General features: G+C 37.7%; 1 protein-coding gene across 1 annotated transcript in view; it reads left to right on the forward strand.

Annotated features, from left to right (window-relative positions):
* LOC149791007 (neurobeachin-like protein 1) overlaps positions 1-19,942 on the forward strand; it is a 225,434-nt gene that overhangs the window by 149,914 nt on the left and 55,578 nt on the right. Inside the window, exons 40-43 of the mRNA XM_089972877.1 lie at positions 2,781-2,929; positions 9,674-9,804; positions 10,438-10,545; positions 11,910-12,005. Coding sequence (XP_089829003.1) covers positions 2,781-2,929; positions 9,674-9,804; positions 10,438-10,545; positions 11,910-12,005 — 484 coding nt within the window. The remainder of the gene's footprint in view (positions 1-2,780; positions 2,930-9,673; positions 9,805-10,437; positions 10,546-11,909; positions 12,006-19,942) is intronic.

A 19,942-nucleotide genomic window follows, 5' to 3' on the forward strand; every position in this document is an offset into this window, starting at 1 on the left:
TAACCTCATCAGCCTTGCAAAATCTTCTCATTTACATCCTGGGGTAACCTCATCAGCCTTGCAAAATCTTCCCATTTACATGCTGGGGTAACCTCATGAGCCTTGCAAAATCTTCCCATTTACATCCTGGGATAACCTCATCAGCCTTGCAAAATCTTCCCATTTACATCCTGGGGTAACCTCATCAGCCTTGCAAAATCTTCCCATTTACATGCTGGGGTAACCTCATCAACCTTGCAAAATCTTCCCATTTACATCCTGGGGTAACCTCATCAGCCTTGCAAAATTTTCCCATTTACATCCTGGGGTAACCTCATCAGCCTTGCAAAATCTTCTCATTTACATCCTGGGGTAACCTCATGAGCCTTGCAAAATCTTCCCATTTACATGCTGGGGTAACCTCATCAGCCTTGCAAAATCTTCCCATTTACATGCTGGGGTAACCTCATCAGCCTTGCAAAATCTTCCCATTTACATCCTGGGGTAACCTCATGAGCCTTGCAAAATCTTCCCATTTACATGCTGGGGTAACGTCATCAGCCTTGCAAAATCTTCCCATTTACATCCTGGGGTAACCTCATGAGCCTTGCAAAATCTTCCCATTTACATGCTGGGGTAACCTCATGAGCCTTGCAAAATCTTCCCATTTCCATGCTGGGGTAACCTCATGAGCCTTGCAAAATCTTCCCATTTACATGCTGGGGTAACCTCATCAGCCTTGCAAAATCTTCTCATTTACATCCTGGGGTAACCTCATGAGCCTTGCAAAATCTTCCCATTTACATGCTGGGGTAACCTCATCAGCCTTGCAAAATCTTCCCATTTACATCCTGGGGTAACCTCATGAGCCTTGCAAAATCTTCCCATTTGCATCCTGGGGTAACCTCATCAGCCTTGCAAAATCTTCCCATTTCCATGCTGGGGTAACCTCATCAGCCTTGCAAAATCTTCCCATTTACATGCTGGGGTAACCTCATCACCCTTGCAAAATCTTCCATTTACATCCTGGGGTAACCTCATGAGCCTTGCAAACTCTTCCCATTTACATGCTGGGGTAACCTCATCAACCTTTCAAAATCTTCTCATTTACATCCTGGGGTAACCTCATGAGCCTTGCAAAATTTTCCCATTTACATCCTGGGGTAACCTCATCAGCCTTGCAAAATCTTCTCATTTACATCCTGGGGTAACCTCATGAGCCTTGCAAAATCTTCCCATTTACATCCTGGGGTAACCTCATGAGCCTTGCAAAATCTTCCCATTTACATGCTGGGGTAACCTCATCAGCCTTGCAAAATCTTTCCATTTACATGCTGGGGTAAAAAATCAGCCTTGCAAAATCTTCCCATTTACATCCTGAGGTAACCTCATCAGCCTTGCAAAATCTTCCCATTTACATCCTGGGGTAACCTCATCAGCCTTGCAAAATCTTCCCATTTACATGCTGGGGTAACCTCATCAGCCTTGCAGAATCTTCCCATTTCCATGCTGGGGTAACCTCATCAGCCTTGCAAAATCTTCCCATTTACATCCTGGGGTAACTTCTTTAATGTTGCAGAATCTCCCCATTTACATCATATGGTAACTGTGCAGTGACGATGATGAAATTAAAATGGTTTTCTAGGTATACTTTTGTGTACATTTTACTTATACATAGCCTTCTTCAAAAGAAACTCCAGTGATGATGTTCAGTAACTCTTTAACCCTTCATTTGCTTAAATATGGTATTTAATATCCTGCCACAAATAGGCTGGCCCCATTGCTCATGAAATAATTTGTTCTATGTACAGTCTTTCTCTCTGTGTCTCTGTCTGTCTGTCTGTCTGTCTGTCTCTCTCTCTCTCTCTCTCTCTCTGTATATATATATAGTCACCTCAATACCAGAAATTAAAGCACTTATTCCTGGATCCAATCCCACATTAATATGTTTCCCTGTATTAATAGATTATCAAAACATTAAAGAATGGTACCTAATAACAATATAGTCAAACAAGTTATAATTTTGTCCAATCATTTAGTATACCACATGCTGCAATCAACCACACCTATCGCCAGACTAGTGAACACCAGCACCTAGATCCACACTGCCGTGCACATGTCCTGCTTTCCTCTCTGACTGCTATATAGATATCAATTTATAATTATAATTTCATGTATGGATCCTGCATTTATAAATATAAATCCAGTATATTTGAGCATATAACTGAGTGGTAAATGCACCTTGCCTAGTGTGATCTAGTGCATGTCAGTTCTTACCCTTGCTCTTGTTCCATCCTTTCTGGGGGATGAGTGCACATCTGTGCAGGTTTTGCTGAGTTAGGTTATACATCCAGTCATATATCCAACCATCTATCTAGTCATGTGCTTTCTGAAATTTTACTTATAATTTAAATGTAACTATCTTTTATGGAAGAAGTGCTGGTAATTCCAGTAAGCAATATTTCTATGACCACCAATGGTTTAATACTTGCATTCAGTGTCATAAGGCAAGATGTGTTCAAGAAGTGTCATTTGTGTCTCCTTTGTGCTATCTTTGTCATGATTTTAGACAGTTTTGACTCATCTTTGCATTTGTTTTACAAAATATCCCTTGGCTCTCTTTTCACCTTCATCATAATTAGTAGGTCTTGGTGACTAAACTTGTTTGCTCCCGTTACAACTTCAGTTTTTCATTAATGCAAAGATGAAACCTGACATTCTTCTGAATTGTCCTTTTACACCTGACATTCTTCTGAATTGTTCTTTTACACCTGACATTCTTCTGAATTGTTCTTTTAAAGTGGCAATGTGGAGGAGTACCAGGACAAAGAGAAGCTGATTCTAGCAGAGGAATGTGAGCTGGTAACATTGATTGCTGTTGTAGAAGGAAGATTGGAAATTACTAATACACATGTCTATTTCTTTGACTGCAGTTCAAACAAGGATGAAGGTTAATAGTATATTCTTGAAAGTTTAAATGAATCGGAATTCTTTGCATATTAACAAAAGTCTTTTTCTTCACTTCAGTATAAATTTGTATTCTTAAATATTTAATATTTCTCCATCAAATACATTACCTGATCACATTATATTAGGATAACATTCTTTGCTACCTATGAATCCAGCCATCCTGTACGTTTTATAAGCATTGCCAGACCTGCCAACGCATATGATTTGGCTGCAAGTCTCATGGAAATGACCCTTAAAATATGGACTTAAGGAATAAAAACACAAATTATGGAAATTCAGTTGTTTGTGGTAAAATATGGATACTTGCTTGTCTGTATTTGATTCAGATCCAGGTTTCAGTGGAGTTAGTCAAGGATCCATGCTAACTTTACACAAGTACCTCAGATGCTTTAAACTGCAAGTATTTTGTGATGCAAATCATCTGCATGAGCAAGCTGCTGCTAATATTTCTAACATTTGCTTCCAACAAGCAATACATTTCCTGGATGAAATGGGCAATAAACCTTTAAAAAGTTTTAATAGTACAGAAGAATAATAAGGAATATTCAGATTCTTGGGGAAAAAAGCAGAAATAGCAGTAGTTACATTTTGTGGACATCATGTGTTCATTTGAGTATGTGTTTTGGTGGGAAAGATGGTCACGCTTGCCACAGCATACACATGAAATTAAATTTTTTTAAGGATTACTTCAGATTGAGAGGCTGCAAGAAGCCATTGAGTTCCATACAGTTTGGAACTGCAGTTTGTGAAACTGTACAGGAGTTAAGTAAAATCCAAGCATAATTTACAATCTTTTCTGTCACTGAATCAGACTTGAATCACACTTTTAAATTCATGTTTTCTAGCTTCAGAATAGCAGTTTATGATATTTTGTTACACCTTACTGAAAATGGTCTAAATTACAGAAGAAAAAAAATAAACTGCCTTACTGAGAAAGTCTAGTTAATGTTGGCAGGTATGCGTTTACTCTAAGTAAAACTCATTTTCATAATGAGGATTATAATGAGGTTGGCATTTATTCAAATTAAAAATGCATTTGTCTATGCACTTGTTTGTTTATTCTTAACTTTATTACAGAGATGAAAATGCAGTGCAACAAATGCAAGCAATTCAAAGTTATGGAAGATGTTATGCCGACTCTGTACCAAGTGCTATTTGTCAAACTCTCGTAAAGTACATGTTGGATGGACAAAAAATACACGGTGTAATATCATTAAGGAACATGTCAAGGTCTGCAAAAAGAGTGCACAATCTATTTCTTCTCAGCGTGAAGTGCTGAGTCTGTGCCCCATTTCAGAATGGATCACAAGTCTCATGGGGGATGCTGAGAAGTGCCCCATTTCAGAATTGATCACAAGTCTGATGGGGGATGCTGAGAAGTGCCCCATTTCAGAATTGATCACAAGTCTGATGGGGAATGCTGAGAAGTGCCCTTCACCAGATATGAATATACAGAAAACAGCACCAGACGTTAATGTAGTTGGAATGAGTGTGAGGTTGTGTGATTTGGATTTTTAACATAGCTTTAACAATTTTTCAGTCATATCGCTACGATGTCTGCATTATGGCAGTTTATAGTGATGTCTAGCACTGGAGTATCATGCCACATATACGTAGCATGATGTCCTATCCAGTCACATTATCCTGACACGAAGCCGACCAGTTCTAACACAAACCTCTTAATGCTGAGTGCCAAGTGAGACAGCTGTTTGTGCCATTTTTTTAAATCTTTGGTATGACTCGGCCAGGGTTCAAACATGCAACTTCCCTCATCTGAGACCAACACTCTAACAACTAGTTCACTGGAATGGTCAGCTGGAATGAGAGATAGTTCCAGCCAGTAGTTGTATTGCTGGATGGACAGACAGCCATCTGGCCACACCGACCAACCGTCATGGCATTTATCATCTGCCATGTGCTGTTCCAGTTGTCAAGTGACCGATACAGCCTTACAAACATGCTATGTATGACAACAGTGGTCTTGAGTTGCTTATCTTGGACTGGTGAGATGGCCAACATATTCTGACAGCTATGATATCTTATGCCAAGCAAACCACACAGTGAAATCAACCAGCCAGACTGAACATTACTATGCCACTTCATAGCAAACCAGTTTTATTAAAAAAGCCATACAGCTGAGCCAAACCAGCAACACAAAACCAGCCCTGTAGTAAACCACCACTTTTAATAATATATCTGAAAATTATGCATGCCGATGATATAGCATCATCATTGCCATATGGAATGCTGTACCCAGGGATCCAAAGTGTACCAGAGGACAATCCCCAGCTTGACAAAGGGGATGAAATGGAAATGCCTGAGTGATCTGATCTGACAGTGGAATGAACGAAATTTAGCTTGAAGGCAGCAGCACAGTCTCCCATATCCAGACATGCTGCTCAGAGATCATTCCAGAAAAGGGACAGTTTTCAGCAGGGATACAACAGAGGTAGTTCCAAATACAACAGAATAGCTGCGACCAGGCCATACACCCCTTCTTCTCACTATCAGGCAGGGATGAGAGAAAGAAAACATTTCTACTCCTCCAAACCTCCCACCACCCATCAGTGACTCCTCTTTAATCAGTTTGTATCAACCTCTTTCCCCAATGTCATTGGGTGATCCAAGTCATGCCAGAATGTCTCATAATCCTGTCTATCAGGCCTCCTCCACTTTTGACATTGCCCTTCATGATGGAAACCCCAAGGTGGACTTACTACACAAGGAGATACATCTTCTGCACATAAAGCGGCAGTGGAAATTGCACAAAAGCCATGCACTCAAGGTTTCTACTCCCGACTGTTTCTGGTGACAAAGTCCAATGGCAGATTGAGACCTGCAATTGACTTAAACTGGATCTGTGAATTTATATTAGCCCTGAAATTTAAGATGAAGACAGCAATGTCTTCCATTTTTCAGTGTGATGTGATGACTACATGATCAGCTTTGACCTATCTTTCACATTACAATCCATACAACATCACATCAGTTTATATTTACTTTGCCCATCAGAGTGGACTCTGCATCCTTCTGCATTCATTCAAGTCTGCACCCTATGGAGATGCCCAAAAATAAATCTTTTCACAACAAGATGGAACAACAAATCTGCCTTTGTCTCACCTTTTCCTGACCTAAAAGCTTGCTCTATCAGTCATCTGGGAGGGAATGAAGGTCTGTAACTTCCCTCTATCAGTCCTGATACTAACATTAGTTCAGAAAATGAGGGATACTAGCTGCCAGATAGTTCTGCTCACCACTCTACAATGAGACAAATCCTAGATTAACAGTCTGATCAGCCTGGTGACAGACATACCAAGGAAATTCAGAGCAACCCGCCACTCTGGTCAAGCAGCCCAAATTGTCACTGTTCCAACCATGTCCAGAGGAACTCCTCTTTCATGCCTGGACCTTGTCAGATACACCTTGGTTGAAAAGGACTTTGGAACTTGAATTGTGGAGAGGACTGCAGCTGCTAGGAGGTCCTCCACTCTGAAGGCATACAAAGGAAAAAAAGGGGGGGGGGGTTAATGACTGTTGTCACATCAGTGATATTACACCATTCTCTGCCTCCATTCCTCACCTGGCCAATTTATATCTCTTTCTCTTTCAAGACATGAAGTCAGCCCTCATCATCATAAAGGGATACCAGTCCATGTTCTTGGACACATTCTGACATCATGGACTCAATGAGGACCTTTCTGACTTGCTGTCCAAATTTGATCTATCCAGACCATGTTTACTCATGTTATTTCCTAATGGAATGGTTGTTGACATGGCTTAGGTCATCCAAGTTCAAGCCCCAGTCATCCACATTCATCAGTCAGCTATCAAGTTGGACCTGCTTTCTGATAGCTCTTACCTCAGATGCAGAGTCAGTAATCTATATGTCCTCACAATGGACCTATACTTCATGCAGTTCTGTCCCAATGGATCATTTGTCCTAATGACATAACCAGGTTTTATTGTGAAAAACAGGTGGCTATCACTAGGCAATGAACAAATAACTATTCCTACTATTCGCCCCGCTCTACTTGGTCAATAGGTTGAGAAAGGCCAAGTTCCAGAAACCTACACATATATGATCTCAAGTATACGGAGAACATCCACGATGGTTGGTCTGGTTTTTTTCTGCTTTTCAAGTCCAGAACCAAGACATAATGCCACAACAACTTGCTGCCTGGTTAAATGTAGTTATAAAATCTGTGTACACTGACCTCTGTCAGGTACATCTTATGAAAACCTTGGATCATTTTCAATTTCCATGAGCCTGGTATTTTAGACATAGTGGAGTAAGTTGGATTCCATTCCCAGACCACATTCACGACCACATTCACTGGCATCTGTCTGCAGGACATGGCCTTGTAGAGGATGTAACTGAACTTCATTGGACCATTGGTAGCACATACCATAACCACTCCCTGTTTATGACAGCACAACCTCTGAACCAGATAGTATTGGCCACTTTTGCTGGATTCACCTGGAAAGCCATAATCAAGTCCAGATTCCCACAGGGATCACCGTCATACTTGTACAACTGAAGCCTGTTTTGATGTTGAACTAACATTAGGAGAATTTTTTCCATTAGTAGAGCAATAATGCTTCTTGATGATATAGACAGAGGCAGGATGTGCAGCATTCTCTCTAACTACATGTTCTTCTGATGTAATGTGATTAGGTAATGTAGGTAGTAAATTGTTTCTCTAATAATACCTGATCACATTGCAAATAATCCTTCCCACCTTTTCAAAAAATGGAAGCATCTTGTAAGGTGTTGCTCAAGTAAAAAACTTGGTTTGAACCAGGTATTGTCCACCGTCTTCTGTATTATCTATTCTTAAGAAAAGGTTGTAGAAATTTATACCATTAAAATCATTTTTATTTATATTTATTCTTCTGCACTATCACTAGCACAAGGATTTAAGTTTTTGATCACTGCCATTTTGTACATAACTTAATAAATGTTAATGTTGTTATTGCCTAACCAGAAGGACTTTTTTTTAGACATTAGATGGTTTGCATTTTTATGAAACTTGACCTATCTGTGGTCATTTCACTTATTTCAGAGGGGATTATTGCACTGCACCAACATTTTAGAGTTATAACCCATGTGTTGCTGCAGTTATTGTTTGCTACTTATTGCCATAGTATGGAATTGTTGATGCTTTGAAAACAATTTATTTACAAAATTATGTCTGCTACATTCATGTAATATACTAAATTGACTATTGGGAAGTATTCTACAGCTTTGTCTGGTGGGTTAAAATACTTGTAACTATGGTTCGGACACTGTACCCCACCAGGCAACACTAGGTGGAGCATTAAGGATTTTTTAGGCTTCATGTACCAAAAGTATTGGAACCCAGTCAAACTTTATTTTAGGGAAAAGGGTTGGTTCATTTCCATTTTCATAGTGTTTCTGGGTTCATGGGTACATGTAATTATAAACTTAGTGGGTTTGGTTCAGGATGGTTTGTCAATACAGATGTGCCAATAAAGATTATCACCACTACAAGCTACATATGTGGCACTAGTCCTTTCAAGAAAACTTGATGTAATTTTCTTTCCAGTCACAGTAATGATCTTAACACTATTTGCTGATTGCACTGCAAACTATATATGAGTTATCTTTTGCCACTGAGGTTAACATTCTTTGTTACTAATGCAGATTTCTAAAAAACTGGCTGGTATTTATTTCATTTTGTGAACAAGCAAAGAAGGAATTCATTCAGCTTTGAGCTTCTGTGTACCATACCAACATGAAACTACTTCATTTTTAAAGGACAATGAAATCATGTGTCAATTTAAACTGGAAGTTGACCATTATGGATGTATTTTTAGTGTTTAGTGGTTAAAAGAATGCATCTCAATTGAGAACAAGTATCAGAGGCATGGATGCATGGCTAAATGTTATCCCTACAACACTGTTGTTAAACAGTTTCCACAGGAGGAACTAGTAACAGAATAAAAGAAATACATAGAGTTAATGTAAACCACTCCAATACTATGTGACAAAGTTTTGATGCAAACCAATCTGATACTATGTGCCAAAGTGATAATGTAAACCACTCTGACACTATGCGACAAAGTTTTGATGCAAACCAATCTGATACTATGTGCCAAAGTGATAATGTAAACCACTCTGATACTATGTGATCAGGTGGTAATTTGAACCACTCTAATATGTGACAAAGTTTTGATGCAAACCACTCTGATACTATGTGACAAAGTTTTGATGTAAACCAGTCTGATACTATGTGACAACATGGTAATGTAAATCACTCTTATACTGTGTGACAAAGTGGTAATGTAAACCACACTGATACTATGTGATCAAGTGGTAATGTAAACCACTCTGATACTATGTAACAAAGTGGTAATGTAAGCGAATCTGATCCTATGTGACAGAGTGGTAATGTAAATCACTCTTATACTATGTGAGAAAGTGGTAATGTAAACCACTCTAATACTGTGTAACAAAGTGGTAATGTAAATCACTCTTATACTATGTGACAGAGTTGTAATGTAAACCACTCTGATAATATGTGACAAAGTGGTAATGTAAACCACTCTAATACCATTCGACAAAGTGTTAAACTTCTCAGTAGGACTATTATGATGGAAGATTGGTGCAGACAATGGCAGAAACCAAAGTTGGAAAATCTGATTGGATTTACTTATTGTCAACAGCTTGTACTGCAATCACTGAACTAACTTTATGTTGTAGGTGGAGAAGATTTCAAATGGAGCTTGTCACAACTGAGAGAAATTCACTTCCGCCGCTACAATCTACGAAGAAGTGCCTTAGAATTGTTTCTCATAGATCAGACCAATTATTTCCTCAATTTCCAGCAAAAGGTGGGTACACATGTAGTCCAAACAGTTTTGTTGCGTTTTTATTGTACAATCATATATTGCTAAAAAAGTATTACATGTGGTCCAAAACGTTTCACCGTGTTTTTAATATACAGTTAACTGATTTGTGTCAAGAAGTAGTACATTTGGTCGAATTAGTTTTACTGGTTATTTAGCATGAAGTCCATTCCTTTATGTCAGAAAGTACTGCATGTGGTTCAGACAGTTTCAACATGTTTTTAGACAGACAGTTATTAGTGGATTAGGGTACGTATCCTATTAAAAGTATGGATGTCCACTACAGTAGTGACTGATGGTAGATGGGATTTGGAGCTAGTCCTCTATCCATGTTGAGATCAGTCTAGTCACTAGTCTCACCAAGCAGACAGTTGTAAGTAAATTTTGTATTGTTTAAACAATCTTGAATAAATGGTAACATGGTGATCATGTTTTGGGCTTGAGGGAGCTAGATTAGCAAGGTAGTTGATGTTGACCTACCATTCTGTTGGTACTATCAGAGAAACATATTTACTCTAAAAATTGGTCTCTTCTTAAAAGTGTTTTTATTAAATCAGGTTTTACTATATATGTTTGTATTTTGGTAACATTTAACATATGTGATATATTGGTTTCCAGGATAGAAACAAGGTGTACAGTCGTATAGTCAGCCTCCGTCCACCAAATCTGATCTCATACCAGTCTCGTTCACCAGCAGAACTCCTTAAGAGCTCAGGGCTTGTACAGGTCAGATTTAGCTCTTTATCATCTTGTATCTGTCAAATGAAATACCTTATAGCAGTTAATTAGGCATGTAAGATCATCATACCAGGATACTGACATTGTATTGCATGATAAATCACTTTGAAATAAGGATGTGAAAAATTACATAAAAAGGTTATATAATAATGTAAATTTGTGCATGTATGTGATAAATAAATATTAAATTCATTTTCATTTTATATCCAATGTATGACACTCATCTAAAACTACTTGTAGCTCTTGTAATATGGTATTAATCTACTCATATCATAAATTGATTGCTCAGGTAAACTACCTGTGATCCATATAGCACATTGCTTGTTACAAGACTTTACAATAAAACCAACAATATCAAGTTAATCTGTTCAAGAAAAACTTGTGATATCGATGAACAAGATTTGCCTTGAGCTAGACATTTTCTATTTTTTTTTAATTTTTCAATTTCAAGGACCATTTCCTGTGAATTATCATCAGGTACAGGCTAGTTATGTAAATCTAATAGCCAGACTATGTATGTTGTTTATGTCTATTCAATGCAGTAATTGGGAATGTTATTTTAAGCAAATCCCTCAGTATCTCAGTCTTATATCTGATAGTTTTGTTAATATTATATCTGGAATGGGAATGGATTATTGTCTTGCCAAATTTAAGATATATGTACCACTTACTCCACCTTCTTAGGAGCGATATAGGTACCACCGAGACAACATAGCTAAAGGAAGACATAGGTACGACTTACCCCACTGCTGTTCTGACTTAATTGAGAGGAAACATAGGTATCACTTCTGTCACCAATAAGTATTGTGGCACCATCAGCATTCAAAAAGATTCATTCTTTTTTCCTGGAAATATATGTGTGCTCATACTGAATTCTAGGACAAAGACATTTAATTAAATTTTATTGGGAAATTTAAACTCTGGATTATTGTTTGTGAATAACACAGAATTGTAGACATTCCAACACCACAAAGGATACAGTATTCGCCATCACCTTCCATCCTGGATTCTTCGTCAGGACTCGAACTTGAATTCATTAGAATATTTCCTTGTTAAGACTTTAAAACTTTTATTCATGGATTATTCTTGGATTACTTTTCGATTTGGTCCTTAAAACCGTATGTTCTTATTTTTTCTCTAACTTTCACAATATTTTTCCAAGGAAATAAATTTATTTTTTATATTTTTCAAAGCTTGTTTTCACACTTTCTTGTGTTGCTGTTTATTTGAGCCTAAACACATAACATAAGACTTTGGAAAAGGAGCTGGTATTATGTAATTCTTTAAACTTTGTTTATTAACAAGCTAGCCTAGAATGTATTCTGTACAACAACTAAAATTTTTGTCAACAGAAATGGGTTCAGTGTGAGATCTCCAACTTTGAGTACCTGATGCAGTTGAACACAATAGCTGGAAGGACTTACAACGACCTCAGCCAATACCCAGTGGTAAGTGTCCAGTGACTTACGATGACCTGAGGCAGTACCCAGTTGTAAGTGTTCAGTGTCTTAAAGTAACCTCAGGCAGTTCCAACTGGTAAGTGTTAAATGACTTAATTGATCTCAGACAGTACCCAGAGGTAATTGTCCAATGACTTACTGTGACCTCAGCCAGGACCCAGTGGTAAGTGTCCAAGATGAATCAGTGAATTATAATGTTTACATGTAGACACTGACTCAAACCAAAATTTACTAGGATTTGCCTAATTAACAGTTTCTGTTTGTAGCTATTTTAAACAATTATACAGACATTTAAAAAGCCAGTTTGGTGGTGAAGGAGTTCACCCAAGCCCTTGGTCATTTCATGACTTTTAAACAGCATGGTTTTTGTCTTGGTGACAAACATTCCATTTGTTAATATTGTATGAAAATTCTTTTAGATCACTGATTTATACCTCTTGATTAGTGTGGAGATTTTTTAATGAATTGGTGTCTATTCTACAATGTAAGTCCATCTGAAATCCATGTATCCCTGAAATTTTAATGTAAACAGTGCAGTACACTAATGGGAATTTTCAAGGTACACTGATAGGGCAGAAGGTATTTTGGTTTTTAGGGATTGATCTACAGTGTTTGAATTTTCAAGGTATACTGATAGGGCAGAAGGCATTTTGGTTTTTGTGGCTTGGTCTACCCTGTATAGAAATTTTAAACCTGTCTGAAGCAAACAGAAAGAATTTGATGGCAATTCACGCTCTTTTCAGAGTTCTAAGCTTTGTTCTTCATTGATTAAGAAATAAACCTGACTTACTTTCAGATAATAGGCATTTAGTCAGTATTATGATAAGAATTATTTGAAATAAATGTCAGGGTTTCTGTGGTAACTGGCATATCTAGGCTTCTGAGTATTTGTCATGTTACCTTTCTTGACAGACACTACAATGAGTGTGAAACATTGTATACTTTTAAGTTAGTAAGCTATCTTCTTTGACTGTGACCTTCCACTGTGACCTTCCACTGCGACCTTCCACTGTGACCTTTCACTATGACCTTCCCCTGTGTCGCCAAGATACATCAAATGGCACCAAGCAGGAATCACTATAATTTCACCACATAACTCTATACCTATCAAGCCCAACCACTCTGGTGGCCTAGTTGTTAGAGCGTCCACCTCGGATGCGGGAGGTTGCAGGTTCGAACCTTGTCCAAGTCATACCAAAGACTTATAAAAATGGTACTTACAACTACCTTACTAGATGCTCAGCATTAAGAAGTTTGTGTTAGGACTTGTTGGCCTGGTGCCAGGATAATGTGACTGGGTGGGACATTATGCTATGTGTCTGTGGCATGATACCTCAGTGCAAGACACTATGAACTGCCACACTATAGATATCATGGCAATATTACTGAAACTTTTTTAAAGCTTCATTAAAAATCCCAGTCACTCAATCACACACACAAACACACCTGTCAAGCAGTGTTGATGGTCCTAGTTATCAGGGTTAGAACAATCATGAAAAGTGCTTGTGTTCTGGCCGGACCAGACAGTGCAACCTAGTACATATGGACCCACTTGGCGAAGGTGAAAACAAAGACAACTCAGTGTAGAGGCTTGTATTTATTCAAATTCCCAATGGATGTACAGTAGAATGGTAAACTGAAAAATAAGGTAAGGGGCTATTACAATATGATCAAAAAATGAGGGAAAATTATAATTACATGACGAAATATATATGTGACGAAATGTCCAGTTCATACGAAAACGAAAATACAATTCAAAACATTGAAACTACACATCTGACGGTTGTAAACTAATAATTAATACATTGAACAATCCGAAATAATGTTCCTGAGCACAAAGGAATAGATATATAGTCTTACTTGACAGTAGTTTGTCCTGTCCTGTCGATTTAAAATGTGTCGTATGTTGAACGATTTTCAGGAAATCCAGGTGTAAGTAAAATAGCGGAAGCGGAATACGGAGTCAAATCCGGAAACTAATGAAATTTATTTAAATGGTAAAATGGGAGTTCGGGAATTTAATAAACAAGATATTTAATATATTTCCACAACGGATCGAATCGCTAGAGGAGTGAATGAGATCCAGAACAGCTTGAATTTTGTTGGTTACCTTAAAAAAATACTTGAATTTTGTTGGTTACCTTGAAAAGTGCTTAACAATGGGTGGTTACATTGAAAAGTTCTTGAATTTCTAAACAAACATATTTCTTTGGAAAACATTGTTTACTGAAATAAATATGAGATAAAAATTAAGATTAAAGCAAGCCAAATCTTGATCTTCTTAGAATTGTGCTTCTATAATAGTCTTGTATTTTTCATAAGATTTCAATGGTTCACTTGTGCCAGTTTTAATACCCAGCCATGGTTCTGATGTTAGCCACCTCGTGATTTTTAAATGAATTTTTGATGTGTTGACTGGGCTGTTATGGCTGGTAAGTTATGTACTCAGCAGTGTGAAGTTTTTTTCTCCAAAGGTGATGGTCCTAAGTACTGCAGTCCTGCCAACTCTACAATTGGACCCTAAGTCTTACTGAACTGACCCTACAATTGGACCCTAAGTCTTACTGAACTGACCCTACAATTGGACTATAAGTTTTACTGAACTGACCCTACAATTGGACCATAAGTCTTACTGAACTGACCCTACAATTGGATCATAAGTTTTACTGAACTTGACCCTACAATTGGACCATAAGTTTTACTGAACTTGACCCTACAATTGGACCATAAGTTTTACTGAACTTGACCCTACAATTGGACCATAAGTTTTACTGAACTGACCCAACAATTGGACCATAAGTTTTACTGAACTGACCCTACAATTGGACCATAAGTCTTACTGAACTGACCCTACAATTGGACCTTAAGCATAGCTGCCAACCCTCATGAATTTGGTGTGAATTTCACGACTTTTTCAGCGATTCATGGATTCACGCCGCAAGCCAAAAATTCACAAATTCTCCAATCCTCAATTATTTTAAATCTTTAATAAAATAACCAATTTCCCGTTAAGCGCTAGTCGTGATATTCGCAGTTGCCAAAACGGTCTTGTACTGCTGGTCATGATATTAGTAGATCTACAGCCAATTAGTACAGTTGGCCCGGTAGCAAGTATTTCAGCCTATTTTAATCTGTATGTATAAGAGCAGTTTTACAAATGCTTTTGAGAGAAACTGGGGCCTAACCAGAATTTTGCTCTGCGCATGCGTCACCAACACTGATTTGAGTTACTGTTCAGCATCGCATGTAAGATCTTGAAAATTTCTTCACCACCAAGGAAAAAGAAATGTATTGCTCAAAAAGTGAAGTTTAATTTGGAATATATCAAAAATTGGCCATGCATTCTGCCATTAATAATTGATATTCATCATGCTTTTTGCACTCAGTGTGCCATCACAGAGACAATATGAAGAAGCATGTCGGTTGCAAAAAGCACGTAGAAGTTGGGAAAATTAAGAATTCGCAGATTTCAGCTCTGGAATATTTTAAACCATTGGCAGAAGACCTGCAAGCTACCAACACTGAAGCATTATTTGTGAGTTTTCTTGTCGAACATAATCTACCTTTATCAGCTGGAGACCATGCTAAACATTTGTTGTGACAAATGTTCCCAGACTCGAAAATCACTTCCAAATTTTCCCATGGAAGAACCAAAAATGCTGCAGCTCTTATGCATTCCTCACAGCAACAGTGACAGCGAAAAAGTATTTTCTTTAGTGAGGAAAAATAAGACAGTCTTTAGGGCCTCCTTAGCTGCAGAAAATTTGTCAGCAATTTTAGTCCCCAAGATCAACCAGCAGGCAAGAAGTCAGAACTGTTTAGAAAACAAATTTACGATCAAGCAGTTGAGGAAATTCAAGTCTGCCACGGTATCATGTCTTGATAAATAAATATTTCTGCATATATGTAGTGTTTTATTTTTATTTTGCGAACTTGATATAGTGTAGTATTGACGGTCAGAGTGGATGGAGTGGTCAGAGTGGATGGAGTTATTGTCATGGTATTTTTCACGAATTCATGTCCAAATTCAGGACTTTTTATCCCTATTTTCACTAATTGTGAGCCTGGAAGGTTGGCAGCTATGCTTAAGTTTTACTGAACTGACCCTTCAATTGGACCATAAGTCTTACTGAACTGACCCTACAAATGGATCTTAAGTTTAACTGAACTGACTCTACAATTGGACCATAAGTCTTACTGAACTGACCCTACAATTGGACTGTAAGTTTTGCTGAACTGACCCTACAATTGGACCGTAAGTCTTACTGAGCTTGACCCTACAATTGGACCATATGTTTTACTGAACTGACCCTACAATTGGACCATAAGTCTTACTGAACTTGACCCTACAATTGGACCATAAGTTTTACTGAACTTGACCCTACAATTGGACCATATGTTTTACTGAACTGACCCTACAATTGGACCATAAGTCTTACTGAACTTGAACCTACAATTGGACCATAAGTTTTACTGAACTTGACCCTACAATTGGACCATAAGTCTTACTGAACTGACCCTACAATTGGACCATAAGTCTTACTGAACTTGACCCTGCAATTGGACCATAAGTTTTACTGAACTGACCCTACAATTGGACCATAAGTCTTACTGAACTGACCCTACAAATGGATCTTAAGTTTAGCTGAACTGACTCTACAATTGGACCATAAGTCTTACTGAACTGACCCTACAATTGGACCATAAGTCTTACTGAACTTGACCCTGCAATTGGACCATATGTTTTACTGAACTGACCCTACAATTGGACCATAAGTCTTACTGAACTTGACCCTACAATTGGACCATAAGTTTTACTGAACTTGACCCTACAATTGGACCATAAGTCTTACTGAACTTGACCCTGCAATTGGACCATAAGTCTTACTGAACTTGACCCTACAATTGGACCATATGTTTTACTGAACTGACCCTACAATTGGACCATAAGTCTTACTGAACTTGACCCTACAATTGGACCATAAGTTTTACTGAACTTGACCCTACAATTGGACCATAAGTCTTACTGAACTTAACCCTACAATTGGACCATAAGTCTTACTGAACTTGAACCTACAATTGGACCATAAGTTTTACTGAACTTGACCCTACAATTGGACCATAAGTCTTACTGAACTGACCCTACAATTGGACCATAAGTTTTACTGAACTGACCCTACAATTGGACCATAAGTTTTACTGAACTTGAACCTACAATTGGACCATAAGTCTTACTGAACTGACCCTACAATTGGACCATATGTTTTACTGAACTGACCCTACAATTGGACCATAAGTTTTACTGAACTTGAACCTACAATTGGACCATAAGTTTTACTGAACTGACCCTACAAGTGGACCATAAGTTTTACTGAACTGACCCTACAAGTGGACCATAAGTCTTACTGAACTGACCCTACAATTGGACCATAAGTTTTACTGAACTTGAACCTACAATTGGACCATATGTTTTTCTGAACTTGACCCTACAATTGGACCATAAGTTTTACTGAACTGACCCTACAAGTGGACCATAAGTTTTACTGAACTTGAACCTACAATTGGACCATAAGTTTTACTGAACTTGAACCTACAATTGGACCATAAGTTTTACTGAACTGACCCTACAATTGGACCATAAGTTTTACTGAACTTGAACCTACAATTGGACCATATGTTTTACTGAACTTGACCCTACAATTGGACCATAAGTTTTACTGAACTGACCCTACAAGTGGACCATAAGTTTTACTGAACTTGAACATACAATTGGACCATAAGTTTTACTGAACTTGAACCTACAATTGGACCATAAGTTTTACTGAACTGACCCTACAATTGGACCATAAGTTTTACTGAACTTGAACCTACAATTGGACCATATGTTTTACTGAACTTGACCCTACAATTGGACCATAAGTTTTACTGAACTGACCCTACAAGTGGACCATAAGTTTTACTGAACTTGAACCTACAATTGGACCATAAGTTTTACTGAACTTGAACCTACAATTGGACCATAAGTTTTACTGAACTGACCCTACAAGTGGACCATAAGTTTTACTGAACTTGAACCTACAATTGGACCATAAGTTTTACTGAACTGACCCTACAAGTGGACCATAAGTTTTACTGAACTGACCCTACAAGTGGATCATAAGTTTTACTGAACTGACCCTACAATTGGACCATAAGTTTTACTGAACTTGAACCTACAATTGGACCATAAGTTTTACTGAACTGACCCTACAATTGGACCATAAGTTTTACTGAACTTGAACCTACAATTGGACCATATGTTTTACTGAACTTGACCCTACAATTGGACCATAAGTTTTACTGAACTGACCCTACAAGTGGACCATAAGTTTTACTGAACTTGAACCTACAATTGGACCATAAGTTTTACTGAACTTGAACCTACAATTGGACCATAAGTTTTACTGAACTGACCCTACAAGTGGACCATAAGTTTTACTGAACTTGAACCTACAATTGGACCATAAGTTTTACTGAACTGACCCTACAATTGGACCATAAGTTTTACTGAACTGACCCTACAAGTGGATCATAAGTTTTACTGAACTGACCCTACAATTGGACCATAAGTTTTACTGAACTGACCCTACAAGTGGACCATAAGTTTTACTGAACTTGAACCTACAATTGGACCATAAGTTTTACTGAACTGACCCAACAATTGGACCATAAGTTTTACTGAACTGACCCTACAATTGGACCATAAGTTTTACTGAACTTGAACCTACAATTGGACCATAAGTTTTACTGAACTTGAACCTACAGTTGGACCATAAGTTTTACTGAACTGACCCAACAATTGGACCATAAGTTTTACTGAACTGACCCTACAATTGGACCTTAAGTTTTACTGAACTGACCCTACGGTTGGACCATAAGTCTTACTGAACTGACCCTACAAGTGGACCATAAGTTTTACTGAACTGACCCTACAATTGGACCTTAAGTTTTACTGAACTGACCCTACAATTGGACCATAAGTCTTACTGAACTGACCCTACAAGTGGACCATAAGTTTTACTGAACTGGCCCTACAATTGGACCTTAAGTTTTACTGAACTGACCCTACGGTTGGACCATAAGTCTTACTGAACTGACCCTACAATTGGACCTTAAGTTTTACTGAACTGACCCTACAATTGAACCATAAGTCTTACTGAACTTGACCCTGCAAGTGGACCATAAGTTTTACTGAACTGACCCTTAAATTATGAGATAACAGAATAAAAGCAAAATGTACACAAATGTGATCATTGCTGTCAGATCTAGATGTTGGCTTGTCCAGGTTTAGTCCAGATATATGTTTTCATATTAGATCATGTGAAATTGGTCAGGCAATCAGGCCAACTCTACAGGAGCGACTCAGATGTTTTAATCCCTTTTTTATGCATAACATCTACATTATCATGATTTTGCTTACGGCATTATCAACAAATGTCATCCAATAAATAAAATCATGATGTTGATAAGAACATTTAGCTGTTTCAGAGAATACGGATAATCAACACAAAATAGAAGAAAATAGAATATTCAGATTCTTGAATAAAAACAATGAAGGCAACAATTATATTTATTAGTCATCATGTTGATTTCTGTTACTTTTTGCCATAGAGAACATCACTTCCTCTTTATGACTAATTAAAAAGGTTTCACCAGATTGAGAATTCTAGCAAGAAGCCTTTGACCTACATTTGTTTGGAACTGCTTTTCTTAAACTAACTGGAGGTCATTAAGGAGTAAGAGCACTTCACAAACCTTTTAGCTGAACATAATGTTGCCTTTAGTTAATCGAATCAGGCTTCTGAACTTTTCAGATACATCTTTTCCAGTTTGATAGTAACAGTAAATAGTATACATTACACAATACTTAATTTTGGTCCAGCCTA

This window comes from Sinohyriopsis cumingii, chromosome 10 (assembly GCF_028554795.1).
Source record: "Sinohyriopsis cumingii isolate HCF-2022 chromosome 10, ASM2855479v2, whole genome shotgun sequence".
Classification (NCBI taxonomy): Eukaryota; Metazoa; Mollusca; class Bivalvia; order Unionida; family Unionidae; genus Sinohyriopsis; species Sinohyriopsis cumingii.